The sequence below is a fragment of the Rhinatrema bivittatum genome, chromosome 3 (genome assembly GCF_901001135.1).
Source record: "Rhinatrema bivittatum chromosome 3, aRhiBiv1.1, whole genome shotgun sequence".
Taxonomy (NCBI): Eukaryota; Metazoa; Chordata; class Amphibia; order Gymnophiona; family Rhinatrematidae; genus Rhinatrema; species Rhinatrema bivittatum.
Window position 1 is genome coordinate 393,031,709 of NC_042617.1, and position 16,896 is coordinate 393,048,604.

General features: G+C 45.0%; 1 protein-coding gene across 3 annotated transcripts in view; it reads left to right on the plus strand.

Moving 5' to 3' along the window:
* Positions 1 to 16,896, plus strand: part of COL9A1 (collagen type IX alpha 1 chain) — a 373,679-nt gene that overhangs the window by 173,782 nt on the left and 183,001 nt on the right. For all 3 annotated transcript variants that reach the window (XM_029595655.1, XM_029595654.1, XM_029595653.1), the window contains one exon: positions 15,759 to 15,842. In XM_029595655.1, coding sequence (XP_029451515.1) covers positions 15,759 to 15,842 — 84 coding nt within the window. The remainder of the gene's footprint in view (positions 1 to 15,758; positions 15,843 to 16,896) is intronic.

Sequence of the window (16,896 nt, forward strand, 5' to 3'; positions counted from 1 at the left end):
TAAAATCTCATCCCCTCCCATTTCCAGTGCTCTTGGAATAGAACATGACCAAGTACTATTAAAATATTTGTTGCGCCGGAGATGAACCCTTGGGCCGAGGTGGAGTTGACGCTATCCGTAGGAGGGATCCTACGGGTCCCCACCGTCGGCAGGCAGAGAGGGCTGATGGACGGAGGCCGGCTGGTGCTTCACCAATACCAGCCCTCGTTCCCTGTGGGTTGAGCCATTGGGTGCCGGGGCCGGCTGGACTTATGTGGCCTCCGTTGGTGGTCATCGATGGATGGATCGAGGTCAGCCCAGAGGCAGCAACTAGTGTAGGTATCAGTCTGTACTGGATGAGGCGGAGTCCCGGAGACCCGGGCGCCAATAGGAACACAGTTTGACAGAGGGCGCCCAAGCAAGAGCAGGCCGAAGCCTGAATGAACCACGTCCAGGACAAAGCTGAAGAGGCGTCTTTAAGCAAGCTGGGATCACTGCTGGAGGCAATCTGGAAGCAGTGGCAAGCAAGGCTGAGGTCTAGACGAGGAGAGAGTCAAAAGGATAGTCAGGCGAAGCAGAGGTCTGGGGCTAGAGAGCGGCAACGGAGTAGTCAGGCAATGCAGAGGTCCGGGGCTGGAGAGAGGCAACGGAGTAGTCAGGCAATGCAGAGGTCCGGGGCTGGAGAGAGGCAACGGAGTAGTCAGGCAATGCAGAGATCCGGGGCTGGAGAGAGGCAATGGAGTAGTCAGGCGATGCAGAGGTCCGGGGCTGGAGAGAGGCAACGGAGTAGTCAGGCGATGCAGAGGTCAAACCAGGTCAGCAATCCGAAGGAACAGGAACACAGGAACAAGGAAACAGGAACGAAGGCAATCAGGATTGGGAACCAGGAACTGAAGAGGCAACGAGTACTCGACTAGCGAGGGGACCTGTTGCAAAGTCAATTTGAGAGAGTGGAGCCTGGGCTTATATACCGGAGCCCTGCCGATGTCTTCATGTGGGGCCACGGCCCCTTTTTAAAGACTAGCTGTGCGCGGGCACGCGTGCCTAAGGAGGAGCGTGGCACTGGTCAGGACGGTGTCTCTCCACGGAGCATCAGGAGCTGCAGCAGAGCTGGAGGCACCAGGGGCGGCTGCTATAGACGAGGGACCAGATGCTGGATTACTTTGAAAGAGGTGAGGGTGCCGAGCTGCGGGTCTGCTGCGGTTGGCGCGCGTAATAATATTAAGATCAAAGTAACATAAAAATGAATGCTTTAAAAGGAGTGGTCGATGGTAAAAAAAAAACAAAACACTAGACAGCCTGGATAGATTTTCAAAATGCTTGATCAGCCTAAGTCGTGGTATTTTCCCTGGATTTACTGCAGCTTAATAAACCCCACGGTATTTTCTCTGGTGGGGAAATAGCTATGGTGCCTCAATGTAATCGGCTTTGAAGTGATGAAAAGCAGAATATACATCAAATAAATAAAATACTGCCAGGAAAAATACTGCAGCTTAGCAGAGCTCTGACAAAACTAGTACAGTGGAAAGAAAAACAATTTTATTAACAAAAGTAAGAGACTGTCCCTCTAACTTCTGGGCAGTTGATCTACCTGTAATTTATACATTGGAGTGCTTATTTAGGCAGGCTTTTTCTTAATATGATCAATGAATTTGCATCATGTAAGGTTATATATATGAGATATTCATGAAGACAATTTTTTGAAGTCTTGAGCTAAAAAAGGGTGAGGTATTAGACTTGTTGATTTGTCCTGATTTTATTTTGTCATGTATGTTTTTTCGTTTGTTCAAATATTCTGAGTTTTATTGTATAACCTCATGTCAAATTTTGCCCCTGTGCGTGGTTTTCCATTTAGTAGAATGGCAATTGTGGCTTCAATAGGTCACCCTTCCAGCAGCGTGGGTCAGAGGTCACCATCTAGACCAGGGGTGGGCAAGTCCAGTCCTCGAGGGCTGCAAACCGTCTGTTTTCAGGATACCCCTAATGAATATGCATGAAATAGATTTGCATACAACTGAGGCTGTGTGTATGCAGGTCTCTCTCATGCATATTCATTAAGGATATCCTGAAAACCCAACTGGTTTGCAGCCCTCGAGGACCGGAATTGCCCACCCCTGATCTAGACTCTGGCCCTATGTGTGAGGTCAGAGTATTGTAGGTGTGTCATTGTAGTGGATCACTGCCCATTGGGAGGGATATGAGATCTAACAAAACTCCTGTGCCTATGTGACACAGAGGGAATCGTGAATCAGCCTTAGCTCAGGGCAAACGGAGACGGAGTTTCTCCTTGAGGAGGATATCAGAGGGGCCTTATCCCTCCACAGGGATTCCAAGTACTGGAGACCTATGAGCGTGGAGGAGGAGGATTTGAAGTGAGGATTCCTGGAAGTCCTGAACTTGATGAAGCAGGTTCTGGAAACCTGGAATGAGTATACTAGGCGGTGTCGGAGGAAGAATAGCTTGCCTGGGAAAGTCTACTAGAGTGAAGCTGGGACTCCTGAGGATTAGAGGATTTCCATAGAGTCCAAGTGGACCAGCATATTGGGAGGTACCAGAGGAAGGGCAGCTGTTTGGGAAGGTTCACCAGAGTCAGAGACTGATTCCGCCATAATCAGTCTGAGACTCAGAGAGAGAGAGCGAGAGACAGGACTTTGGAGAAAGATTACAGCTACCAGGTACATACATACCTAAATATAACCCACTCTGAAGTATCTGAAAGGTGAAATATAAATGAAATCTCCCCATAATCCCCTCTCAGACACACAGCCTTTGATATGTAACAGGAGGGCCCAGCAGTACCTGTCCCAAAGAGCTGACTTGTTTGGAGAAGAGTTGTGAGGAGAAGAAAGAGGTTATGTATATTTTTTGTAATTTATTTTCTGGATTGATTTGCTGCTGGGGTGTACTGCCCTAAGTATATCTATTTTTGGACGTGTGTTTCTCTGCCACCAGGCAGTAAAGATTAACAACAGAACTGGTGTGCACGTGGTCTTTCAGGAGTGCAGGAAGAGCCTCATGAGTACAAAACCCCACAGGGCTTGAAAAGAGTGAATTCCCCCCTCCCCGTGGGAATCCAGGGAGGTCATGGGGCCTTGCATGGTCCATGGCCCACCCTGTGTGCCCAATTATAATGTAATCTACCTAAAGCAGCAAGTAGCCAAATGAGGTGGAATATATATTTTAAAATAAATAAATAAAATCAATTAAAGGGGTTGATAGACTGAAAGTAACCCTCTCTCCAAGTGTGGCAAGTCCCCCATCTCTCCCCAGCCTCCCCTTGAGGTGGCCAAAAACAAAATATAAAATTTGAATTCCCAAATCTCCCCTCTTCCCCGGAGCCCGGCTCATCACCCAAGGCCCACACACCCAACCCCCCTTAGGCTTTACTAAAGTTACCCTGGTAATTTAGTGGTGGCTCAGATTGCAGTGGGAACCAGCCCCATTTTCCAAAATGGCGCCAGCCGGCTGCTAACCTGCCTTTGCCTCATCACATGATGGGGCAAAAGCATAATAATGGCCAGCTGGTCCTATTTTAGAAAAAGCTCCCACTAAACCAGTATTTCCCAATCCTCTCCTGGAGGCACGCTTATCCAGTCAGGTTTTCAGGATTGCTACAATGCGTATGCATGAGATGGATTTGCATGCAATGGATACCCAATGTATGCAAATCTCTCTCATGCTTATTCATTGCAGATATCTGGGGAACTAGACTGGTTAGATGTGCCCCCAGGAGAGGGTTGGGAAACAGTGCACTAGACTACCAGGCAACTTTAGTAAGGCCCAGGGATCTGGGCTCCGGGAAGGGGGGCAATATATATGTATATATTTTTTTTAAAGGGAGAGTTGGGATGGGGCCTGCACTGAAAATTCAGAGAATTAAAATTTTATTTTTTGACTTTGGCTGCCTGAAGAGACAGAGTTGTATGTGGTATGAAGGTCTCACCACACTTGTGTGGGGGATGCTTTGGGCCAATTGCCCCCTTTAAAGCATGGCCCGGGGAGCATTGGGATGCCCATTAACATCCCGATGTTCTAAGCTGTAACTCAGGGTTTGTAGCTATCTGTAACCCCTGGGCTGAGGTACTCAGTTTAGACTCCAAGGGCATTCTTGAAATTCAAGGGCTTAAGATATCCTCACTTACCATACCATTCAAAAGCCCACTCTCTTTCCAGGATTCCCTGTCATTTGGAGATTACTCTCCAAGGCCCTGAACATTGTTCTAGCAGTCTTTAATATGCACTATAAGCACGCTGGACACTTAATATAGTTTCACATAACTTCACTGATTATTGATTTTAAATTAAAATAAATGACAATGCACAAGTCTTTATTCAATGCAGTTCATTACATAATCCTTTTCCAATAAATCTGTGACTCTGTAATAATTATATTATTTGATCTTTCTTTCCATATCCCATCCCAATTTCAGGGGTAATGTTGGAACTTTTTCCCAAAATAGTGAATATCGTACTTGTATCTAGATGGTATAATTCAAAGTCCCATTTCTCATACTGTAATTCAGCTGTCTTGAATAGACATCTTTCTGTTTCCCTAAACTCCTCAGTTCCCTGGATGGCACCTCCCAACTCCTATCCAGCATATCTGAATGACATTTCAAGTGGTTAACGCTGTATGGATGCCACTCTTCTCCTTCCCTTCTCCCTTCCTCTTTAGCGGCATGGCTGGACGCCCCAGGCTTCTTGAATCTCATGCAGTTGATGGGATCTAAATCCCTATGAAAAAGGGGAACTTAGGTGATGAGAAAAATAAGACCAGGCTCCCAATTTCCAAAACAAAAAAAAAGAAGGATGGACAGAACTTCCTTTAAAAGAACCTTTAGAAGAATAAGGAAAACAAGGGCTTAATCAAAAAGGGAAGAGGAACACCTTTACAATGTTTTCTAAACCCAAGCCTCAACCCATAAGACCCAATGGTTCTTCCTTCCGAAAAAATAAAAGGAAAGAAAATCAGAGCAGAAACAGGACAATTCCGTCTTCTAAAAAGCTTAGCTAAAAATTCCACATCCTCTCCATATGATTCTCCCTTTTAAAGGAACAGGAAGCAAACCAACACAGCAATAGTGCAGAAGTCCGAAAGCAAGCAACTATCCTCAGTCTCAGTCCTTATGCTAGGAGAGTCATTCTAGCAATAGAAGGCAGGACTGAAGATCCACCAGGACACAAAGGTAAAGAAGCTACAGAATTAGCAAGACAAAAGAAGAAACTCTTTACAGCAAACAAGAAAGGATGATTGGCACAAGCATAAGTACAGTTGGACGTACAGAGAGCTTCTTCAGCAACCCCCATATGGGTCAAAATTTGACACAACAATGTTTGAGAAGTGGTGAATTCAAACCCTATACATGAGAGATTGGTAATTGCAGCATAGGATAGTGTACTGCAGATGAGATAGTTCACAGCCAGCATAGAAAAGAGTGGTAAAATGGGCAAATGCAGATGCTGCAGAACAGAACTGTAAACAATTACACATCTCGTTACAGGAATTGCTGATGTCAGAAGGCCTATATACAGAGAGGCACAACGAAGTAGCCTAGCTTATACATTGGAACCTGTGTAAACATTATAACATCACCATATCAAACAAACATTGGAAACACAACCCTAATAAAACAGAAGAGAACCACGAAGTTGAAATCACCTGGGACAGTCCTATTCCCACCACCAAATCGATGTGTGAAAAACAGATATTGTGGTGAAGGAGAACACAAAAATGGTATTGTTGATAAGAGGTGTCAGTAGTCAACTACCATTCTATGGATCGTATGGAGAAAGCAAAGATCCTTAAGTACCAACTGCAAATAGAGACCAAGAAAATGTGGCAAAAAGATACAGAAATACGCCCAATCATATTGATCTGATTAAGAAGAATTTTTAAGTGCATCTTGATATGTTGCCTGTTAAGATTACACCCTATGAACTCCTGATGGAGGCTCTTTTTTTGGTACAATGCAAATACTAAGAAGGGCATTAGCAGTAAAATTGAGAGCTTGAGATCATCTCCAACATGCCATGACTTACAAATGAGATTCATTTCTGTCAAGGTATGCATAATAAAAACCCATATGGAGAAATTGCCTCATATGAGACCATATGGGGGAGCTGAAAACCTCTGTCTATACAGTTGGTATAATGTTCTTAGTAGAGACCCAAAAGGTCTCTATATAATATTGAATCAAATAACACGGCTTCTGATTTTTAAGGAAAACCATGTTATTTGATTTACATGTTTTTACATAGTAATGAGCTGATTAACATGTGTTTATGTGAATTTTCAGTTGAAAACATAGACAGCTATGTTTAGCTGAAAATAGGTGTCTAACTTAGGCACCTAATTTAGAAGCCTAAATTTAGGAGCTCAGCTTTTTTTCATATCTGCCACTGTATTTTTTTGAAAGAATAAATAACTGATTTACATGTACCTGTTCTATTCCACTCATTATTTTAAAGCCCTCTATTATAGCTTCCCCCAGTCGTCTCTTTTCCAAGTTGAACAGCCCCAACTCTTTAGCATTTCCTTGTAGGGGAGCTGTTCTATCCCCTTTATCATTTTGGTTGCCCTTCTCTGTACCTTTTCCAATGCAAGTATATCTCTTTTGAGATGTGGCGACCAGAACTGCACACAGTACTCTACGTGTGGCCTCACCATGGCGCGATTCAGAAGCATTATGACTTACTGCACTTTAGTAGATATGGGTGGATTGTCTAAGGTGCTCCTTATACGTCATTAGCACATCCATTTCCCTATTAGTATAGGCGTCCATAATAAAACTTGCCAGGATAACATCATTTACCGTGGCCTGATTAACACAATAAATGGTTAGTGCAAAGGACAAACTTATCTCACGTGTCTTAAACCCCCTTTCTGCATTTTAGCACATAGATTCTCAACGAGACAGTGGAGCCTAACCCATTCTTTGGGCAACTTTATAGAGACAAAGGTGTGGCCTGAGTTTGCCACTCTGCATCACCATTATGACTCAGAAGGAAATTCTACAGCTTCAGAAGTCTTCACCCTTCTGTGTCCTTTGCAATGACTTTGTATATGTATGTGATGGTGGTGGGGGGGATTTAGTGCCTAACTTCTTTCCTTAATGCATGCATTGTCCCCACCACTCCTTCAGATGCAACTTTTTTTTGGGTGCCACAACCACAAGGGATAGTTTCACATGTTCGCTGCTCTGAGCTCTCCATATTTTCAAAATGGGACTTTGAAAGGAAAGCCATAATACACACAGTTTTAAAAGAGTCAGAATTCAATGTTGCATTACAAGTATAAAAAATGAAGAGTCAAAATGCCTAAATTCTAATTGGTACAGCTGCATTGACTGGGTTTTGTGGAAAGATCCAGTGTACCTCTAATGAATGACTCTCAGTATTTTGAATATAATGTCTGGTAAAATGCCAGTCATATGCTATGACTTGGTTTTTGTGTACAAAATTCTCCCAGATCAATAGTGCTACTATGTTTTTGAAATATAAATTTTCTGTGGAAAATATGCACATGCCTAATGTGTGTGTGTGTACGTACATATATATCCGAGTGCTCCATCATGCACGTGTATTATTAAATAACAGTACAGGGTTACCAGCTGCAGCCCTTTCCTGCTCCCTCTGTAGTACAGTAGTAAAGTACTTTATTCCTCACATGCAGATGAATGTACAGGGACGTTCCTCCTTCAAGGAATCTAGGACTCTTATTTCTAGGCCTCTTTATGATGCTTGTGTAAAAATGTTTCAGGAGAGTGTGAAATCTCACGGAGGTATAGTAGCCAGACACAGAATGCTTCCACTGTCCATGGAATCCAGTTCTTTGAAATTGCACCATGTCTTTGAGCTTCCATGTCGGTGTAGATCTACAGATCCTGGTGTGTGTGACATAACCGCTGCGTATGACTCTAGTTCATTGAGTGTATGCTGTTTAAAAAGGCCACATTACTACCACAGGCAAAGCTGTAAAAAAAAACAAAACCCTGTTTCCATATTCCCTCTTCTGTCATGCATGGATTTAGGTTTAATTATTTGTCTTTCCAAAACCGAGATGAGTTACATTCAGGTACAGTTGGTGTTTCCCTACAACAGAAGGCTCACAATCTGAGTTGGTACCTGAGACAGTGGAGGGTGAAATGGCTTGCCTAAGTTCACAAGGAGCATTGGTGGCTGAAGCACGATTTGAATGCTGGTTGCCCTGGTCCACAGCTCACTGTTCTAAGCACTAGGCTACTCCAGTGAATGAAAAACAAAATACACATACAGTATATCAGAGACACACACACTCTCACTCTCACACTCACACTCTCACTCACACTCACACACACACACTCTCTCTCTCTCTCTCTCTCTCTCAGTTGAAATAGCATAAGATGGTAAGCAGTAGTGCCCATAGTCAAAGTTTCAACTCTAGCTACTACTAATGGGCACTACTGTTCAAAGGTTTCAGACTTGTGCTAATTCAACCCTTTTTGGGGGATACTGTAGATTAACAACATACAGTATCTTCTGCTTCACTGGCCTATGCTTTCAACTTAATTTCTTCATGTAATCTCCAACATCTGTGATTTCAGTTTAAAACGGTCAAGTGAATAAGTGACATGAGCAACTGCCTTGTGCTGGCAAGGGCCCAGGCAAAAAATGTATATAGTTCGGTGCATTTACCTCTGCTTTTTTTTTTTTGGCTTCAGAGGGTGAAAAGCTGCAGATATTTGAATTTTAGTGAATACCCCAAGTGTTTCTATGGACCAGCTGGGCTGAAGGGTTTTCCCATTTTGTGTCTATGGGGAAAATGCTTAGCACTGGATTGCTGCACACTAACTAATAGTATTTCTAATGTGACATTTCTCCTGGAACATTAGAAATAGTCTGCATTTTATAGTATTGTCCTGAAGGCTGTCTGAGTCTTTCCTAATATCTTCCTGCCTGGCCAGCATCACATCAACGGTTTTCCTCCTTACCATGCCACAGCCTAATGTCAAGTGGCTGTGCAGATCATAGTCATGGCTGCATGCACACTCATCCAAATAATACAAAGAGCATGTTCCCATACGAATTGCTCATTCTATGTCTGCCCACACAGAGGATCAGACTGTCTTTCCATATCACAATACAACAGGTAAGCTTCCTACCTAACATGAATCACAGAGGACAGCAATGAAAAGAAAACGTACTTTTCAAGATATCCTTAGCAACTAGGAATGACCTTGTTCGCAGCTAGTAAAAGACCTTGGCATGAAGACATCTGGAAAACCACTTCAGTGTCCAGCTTGGTACAGCTTTTCCAAGCTCTAATGGCTTCTCTTTTATGAGGCTTAGCTACCTTAACGGGAGAAGCTGGAGCAGTAAATTGCAAGTTTCCTGGTACAGGGTTCTGATGGCATCTTCAATGTTTGGCTCTGGAGGCAGCTGCCCATATTACCTATGAATAAGTTCAGGCCTGGGACCATCTGTTCTCTTACATCTCTCCACTTCAGTTTGAGTTGCTCTGCATTCCTGGGTGGCAATCCATTGCTATTAACAACAATCTGGACTTTGCTCCAGAGCTAGTGATTGATGGCTTGTCAGTGATCCTATAATGTTCCCCACAGAGTTGTGGGAAATGCAAAACCACCACTTCACTGGGAAGAAAATTCAGTGCAGCGGGGATTAGAACCTGCTCTAATATTTTTCCAGTGGTCATGGTAGGATTTTTCAGAAATGTTTTGCATTTCCTGCACCTCTCCAGTTTTTGGGCCATCCTTTTTTTTGGGATGGTCTCCGTGGTATAAAGAGCCACTGAGCACATGCAGTAGTCAGAGGGAAGGTGAGGTTGCAGAAGAGAGTGTTAGGAAAGATTGAGAGGAGGAGTTCATCCCTGGATCTCACAGAGAGTTAGTGGAGGAAAAGAGTTTTTGAGCAGGTCCGCAAGGCCTAGTCATTTGAGGAGGATTTTGGAGTCTGTTTTTGAGAAGATAAAATTGTTTTTTTTAGATGGATCAGCTCCTGACTGAGAGGGAGGACCCCCTCCCCTGAAAGGAAGGATCCCTGTTTTTGCATCTTGTGCCCAGTTAACAGCAAGGTGGAAAAAGATTGGAGTTTTTGAGAGATTTGAAGTTCAAGAGTTTTGAGAAGTGATTTTGAGATTATCTCTCTTTCCTATCATTCCTGGTACATGTTGGAACCGGAGGAGAATTTAACTACCCTTATTGGAGAAAGCATTTTGAACCAGGACACAGTTAAGAGCAGGAGAGTCATCAAAATAGCCATTATGCACCCCTTAGTGCAATCCATAGTGCAAGTTTAAGTTAACATCTTTAAAATTGGATGTCTCTCTTTTTGTTTAATATGCGTCCTGTTATGCCTTTTGCTCAATTGTTAAAAATCTTGCATTTTGAACTTTTGTAAACCGTTATGATGGCTTTACCGAATGACGGTATATAAAACTCAAAAATAAATAAATAAATAAAGAGACAAGTGTATTTTTGATTTGTATTTTCCTCATCCTGTTTATGATTTTTGGAATCCTAGTGTGATTTTCTCCTTTTTAAGTTGAAGTAAAGCTTCTTATTATTTGAACCCCAACCTTGGACTCTGTGCCTTTTGGATCATCAGACCCCTTTGCTGTGAGTACTGAGCTACGTGAGAGTGCGATTGCAGCTTGGTTAGCCCACTACAGCACCTAGGGCCCTGGAAGCTCCTTTCCACTGGAGAACCCCAGCCTCTAGGGCTGAAGATTGGTGAAAAAGTATTTGGAGATCCAGGAGAGTAAAGACAGCCTTGGGACTCTGCTGCAGGCCCTGCATCAGGGATCCTCTGCCAGAGGGGGTGGGGCTTATATTATCTTGTGAGATTTCCTCTCCTTTCTATAGATTTGGTCGATCCTTTGTCTGTAGTCTTTGGAGCCTCTGCATCACCTCTGGTTCTTATAGACTAAGGATTGAGCGAGGACCTGGCTCCTGCAATGCATGTTGAGACGTCAAGGTCCCTGAAAAGTTGCTTTATCTCTCTCTGAAAATGGGGTTTTGGTTATCGGCATCCAGTTTACCTGGTGCTTCCATAGTATAGCAGGAAAAGGAGTGGGATATGTTGTGGTACCTCTAATATGCAGTTTGTATCCTATTAAGTGCTAAGAGGTGTTCATTTTTTCATGAGATCCAAGGGCTGTGATGAAGATCTGCGTATAGAAATTTGGAGTTTAAACTACAGCATATTAGTTCTCATCTCTCTCAGCAGTCCTTCTAGTATTATGCTTCAGAAAGCCTTAATTACTTTTCCATTGTTGGGTGGCAGTTAGCACACCACATTTGCTACTTGGAATCATTTTTGCCTGGATTTCTTCCATGTTACTTTTTCTAACAATTGTGCTTGGATAACTGAGTCAGAAGATGTCAGCAGGGCCTGGCTCAGTGCACGTGCAGTACAGTGCCATGCAGAAGGACCTGGGTGGAGTATGTGTGCGGAGGGAGTTGTGGTCATTGTGTAACAGCGACACCTAGGGGTCAGATTCAGGGCACATGATTGTGGGGTACCAGAATGCGCCCTGGTACCGAGGACTATCACTGCAATGCCTGGACTCAGTAAAATTGGGAGGGGGTATAAAATAGGGGGGAGAGTCATGGTCCCAGATCCCACCCCTGATTCCAAATGAGCTGGAAACCCAAAAGAGGAGGAGACTGCCAAAAACATATTTGGTCCTTCGATTTCTGCATTGTATTGTGTTTGGATTACAGTGCAGCTGCCATACCTTAGACCATTCTCCAAGTTTTAAAGTCATCTTTTGTCTTATCTACCTCCTCTGGCATATGTATTGTGTTGCAAATTTTTATATTGTCTGCAAGCAGGAATTCTTTCTCTTTTAATCCTCCTCCAATATCACTTACAAACACATTGATAAAGACTAAACTTAGCAACAATCCCTGTGGCACGTAACTGGTCATTTTCCCTTCTCTCAGGCCCAGACTTAGATATAGGCAATGTAGGCAACTGCCTCGGTAGCCAAATTTTCATAGGCACCAGAGCGCAGCTCCTGCTTCCAAGCCTTCATCCAGGCCTGCTGCCAATGCAGTGCCACTTGCTGTACAGAGCGGCACCAATCCTATAGCACTGAACTGCATCAGAATAGTTCATCACGGTGCCTGTGAGACCTCACGCACTAATCAGCCATGCAAGCACCCCGCCTGTGTGTGAAAACGTGGTGGGGCGCTGCAGGACCTGCCAGCATGCAAGGGCTCGCAGGCCCCGTGCTGTTCTGACGGAGTTGCTGCTGCTTTGGGGTCAGAGCAGAGGCCCAAGACCAGTAGCAAAGGTAAGGATCTGGGCAGGGGTGAAGGTGGGGAAAGTCTTCTCACACTTTTGAGACTTCTTGGTTGGGGGGGTGGGGAGAGGGCAAAGGGCCTTCACCAAATGTAAGTGGTACATTACCTCGTTACTGTTGCACTTATTGTCTTCACCATCAGGGCCAGATTTAAGATTTTGTCACCCATAGCTAGAGTGCCAGGGAAGCACCCTTTGAAGCTGTGTTGGCAAGTGGTCCTAAAGAAAGCAGTGGCAGGCCCCTCTTTGCTCTTCAGATTTGGCGCTCTAGACACGTGCCTACGCTTAAATCCGGGCCTGTTCACCATACTGCATTTTTCCCAGCTTGAGTTACGGATCTGCATTAAAGTTAGTTGAGATAATATTCAAAGGAAACGCTGAGAAAAGTGAAGTGTGGAGAAGCATTTTTAGATTATGCTGGCATCACGCTGTGAGCATGTCTCCAGTGCTGCTTCTGGACAGTTTCCGATGTTGCTGTTATGAGGAGAGTGACTTTGCCTGTCCAGAAAGGAATAATGAGCTTCATGCATTATTGTAATGAAGGTGAAAATGTAGTACATGTTGGCGAGCAGACGTCTAAAACCCAGATTCAATTTAGGGGATTTATTCTGAGTTTTTCTTGCTGTGTGGGGATATTTTTGATGGAAATGTTTCTAAGTCGCAAGAGGGGGTGAATGCCTGCTGCTCTGGGGTTTAGCCTACAACCAACATTTCTTTTTTTGTAATACTGTTTCCTCAGTAGTGAGTTGTGATACTGCAGGTAAAGCACTAGGGTAACCCTGTTAACTTTCTGTATGGGGGAGGAGGGTAACCTGCACAGAGCAGCAGTTACAAACCTAAAAAGAAGGTGAGGGGGTAACCTGCACGGAGAGGCAGTTACAATCCCAAGGACCCTTCAATACTCACCCTGTTCTTTGGACACTGATGGGCAGACTGGATGGGCTGATTCGGTCTTTCTCTGCTGTCATTTACCATGTTATTCTATGGCACCAGTGGATGAATCTGCATGTAACAATTAAAGGTTTGCAGAATATCACCATGTAACCTTATAATCGGGTCTATCCTGTACCGAGCGGTAGGAAGAGCTGCGTTAGTGCCTGCGGCACCCGCGGTTGCCGCACGCACAGTGCAGCACACCTACCACTCGATCCTGAACATTAATTTTATGAAAATGTAAACCGCGTCCGTGAAGCCTTAGGCCCGCGCAACCCATTTTACTGGATAGAGCGCCTATACAGTATCCTGGGTGCGCGGGCCTAACGCTTCACGCCACGCTGGTATCTGTCATTTCAAATGTCATTTGAAATGACAGATACCAGGAAGTCGGGACTGCCAGTCCCCCCTCCCCTCCTCCCGAAGCAGGGCGCGAAAAGCAGCCTTGCTCCAGGAGGAGGGGAGAAGGGACACTGACAGCCGCGAAGCGAAAAAACCAAAAGCTAAAAGTAAGTTGCTTCGCGGCTGTCAGTGTCCCTTCTCCCCTCCTCCCGGAGCAGGGCGCGAAAAGCAGCCTTGCTCCAGGAGGAGCAAAGAATAGACACTGACAGCGGCGAAGCGAAAAAAAACCAAAAGCAATTTTGGTTTTTTTTTCAAAATTTTGGTTTTTTTCCAAAAGCGACTTACTTTTGGGATCTGTCAAGATCCCAAAAGTAAGTCGCTTTTGGACGCCTGCACAACTTACTTTTTTTTGCAGCCATCAGCAGGAACACATGGCAATGGTGGCTCCGGTAGCTCCTCCCGACGAAGATGGCCGCCTGCACGGGGGAAAGCGTGCAATTGGCCGCTCAAGACGTGGCGTCACATCCTGTGACGCCAAACGTTGTGACGTCACGTCTTCAGCGGCCAATTGCACGCTTTCCCCCGTGCAGGCGGCCATCTTCGTCGGGAGGAGCTACCGGAGCCACGATCGCCATGTGTTCCTGCTGATGGCTGCAAAAAAAAGTAAGTTGTGCAGGCGTCCAAAAGCGACTTACTTTTGGGATCTTGACAGATCCCAAAAGTAAGTCGCTTTTGGAAAAAAAACAAAATTGCTTTTGGTTTTTTTTTCGCTTCACCGCTGTCAGTGTCTATTCTCCCCTCCTCCCGGAGCAAGGCTGAAAAAGCAGCTCCGGGAGGAGGGAAGAACTGACAGCGGCGAAGCAACTTACTTTTTGCAGCCCCCTCCGGACATCGGAGGGGGGCTGCAACGTTTTTTTTCGCTTTTTTTTTTTTTGCTTCGGGAGGAGGGGAGAGGACTGGGGCTGCCACGGAGACCGGCACCCACGATCGCGGCCGGGGCAGGTGAGCGGGGGCTGGGGGAAAGCTTGCCACCTACCCTTACCCCTGCCTCTACCGCAGGGTCAGGGTAGGCGGTAAGTTTGCAGGTTAAAAGCGCGACAAAATGGCAGGGAAAGATAGCGATAGTCGGGGCGCGGGTTACGGGATGCTAGGGAATAGCTAATTCGCTCGTTTGCATGCAATATCCATGCCGCGTGCGGAAGGGGTTGGCCGGGGATTTTAGGACGCGGTAGGAGTAGGTTATAGTGGATTCGGGATCGCAGGAAGGGATAACGCGGCCGGAAAGTGAGTAAAACGCGGCTTAGGAGCAGGGTAAACGCGGCCGCACTTTACAGGATAGACCTGAATGCCAGTAGACCAAATGGCTAAAACCAACATTTTATTTGTGTCCTGTCTACATCCAGCATTCAGGCCAATACAGTACAGTACGCTCCGGCGGAACTGTTAACTCGCATTTGGACGTGCGTTTTCTACGCGCTAGCTTTACCCCTTATTCTTTAAGGGGTAATAGCTCGTCAAACGAGTGGCCAACCCCCCCCGAAACTAATAGCGCCCGCAACATGCAAATGCATGTTGATGGCCCTATTAGTTATTCCCGCGCGATTAAGTAAAATGTGTAGCCAAGCCGCACATTTTACTTTCAGAAATTAGTGCCTACCCAAAGGTAGGCGTTAATTTCTGCCTGCACTGGGAAAGTGTACAGAAAAGCAGTAAAAACTGCTTTTCTGTACACCCTCCGACTTAATATCATGGCGATATTAAGTCGGAGGTCCAAAAAGTAAAAAATAATAAAAAAAAAAAAAAAAATTTAAAATCGGCCCGCGACGCCAGCAAAATTGAGCGTCTGCTGTCAAACTCGCTGATAGCCGCCGCTCCTGTCAAAAAAGAGGCACTAGGGATGCGGTGGTATCCCTAGCGCCTCTTTTTACCGTGGGCCCTCATTTCAATACTGAATCAGGCGCACAGGAGAGCAATTTTTACTGTATCGGCCTGATTGTGTGCACCCACACCAGAAAAGGCTCCACAATATTCTCATAAACTCTTAAACCAAGATGAAAGCCAAAAAACAGACTTTTTGTTACTCAGCCCATGACTGCACACCAAGTGGTCTGGGATGACTTCCTTTATGTCCATCTTGTGTGTTTTACATTTTCAAAACATCCATTGCAATCTCGATGACTAGTTGCCTTTTTATCCTGCAGTTTGATCTCCAGTGGATGCTGATTCACTGTGACCCTTTGAGGCCCCAGAGAGAACTCTGCACTGAACTTTCAGCTATAAGAGTGGTAAGAAGGTCTTTCACTATAACCTCAGAGAGCCTCTCCTGCCATCCTCCCACTCTTCTTCCTTTACCCCCTGAGTTTCCCGTTCTTCATCCACCTTCTACTCATGCTGTACTGAAATTGTTTTTATGTTTACTTTAACCAAACTAGTTTTAACTGGAGCCAAACTACCCTTTAAAAACCATGGGATCCTTATCTTTGATGGTATATGTAACATTCATTACCTACCAGTCTTCGGCAAAAGCTCTGCCACTTGTGCTCCAAAAGAGATCGCTTGTGGCTGTGATTGAGAGTCTCTGCTTCCAATGAGGGAAAAACATGAAAGGGGAGGCAGTCTCTGAGCAAGTGCAGTATGCAGCTCAAAGGGAAGGCTGTCACTGGACACATGCATAGACTGCATGCATGTTAAAAAGGAAACTGTTTCTGGGCAGAAATCATAGGGGAGGCTCTTTTGAGAACAGACTGCAAGCAGGTTAAAGGGGGGGGGGGGGGGATAAAGGAGTGGGAAGGGGCCTTCTCTGGGGGTCAGTCTGGATGTAGGTTAAAAGGGAAATTGTCTAGGAACACATGCTGGATAGGGGGGTAAAGGGTGGGTGATCTGTGAAGATGCAAAGGATCAGAATTACCTGCTGTCTGAGAACAAGTTGTATTTAGACAGATTATGAGGGAAGCTGTCTCTGGGCACAGACTTGATGCAGGCTTAAGGGGAGGCTGTCTCAGTACAGACTGCTGGTTGAATCAGGGATGCTCAAACTGAGCCGGGGGGGAGGGGGGTGTTTGGAGCCCCTAGCCAGTTTGTTTTTCAGAACATCCCTAATATGAAATATATTTTATACTTTGGAGAATGTGCATGCAAGTATATCTCATGCATATTCGTTAGGGATATCCTGAAAAAAAACAACTGGTTATGACAGAGGAAGAGGCCATGAGGACAGGTTTGAGTACCACTGGGTTAATGATAAAATGACTCCGCGCACAGACTGATTTCTGCATGTAAATTAAAGGGAGGCTGTCTCTGAGTTGGGCAGGCTAAGCAGACTGGAATCAGGTTAATGGA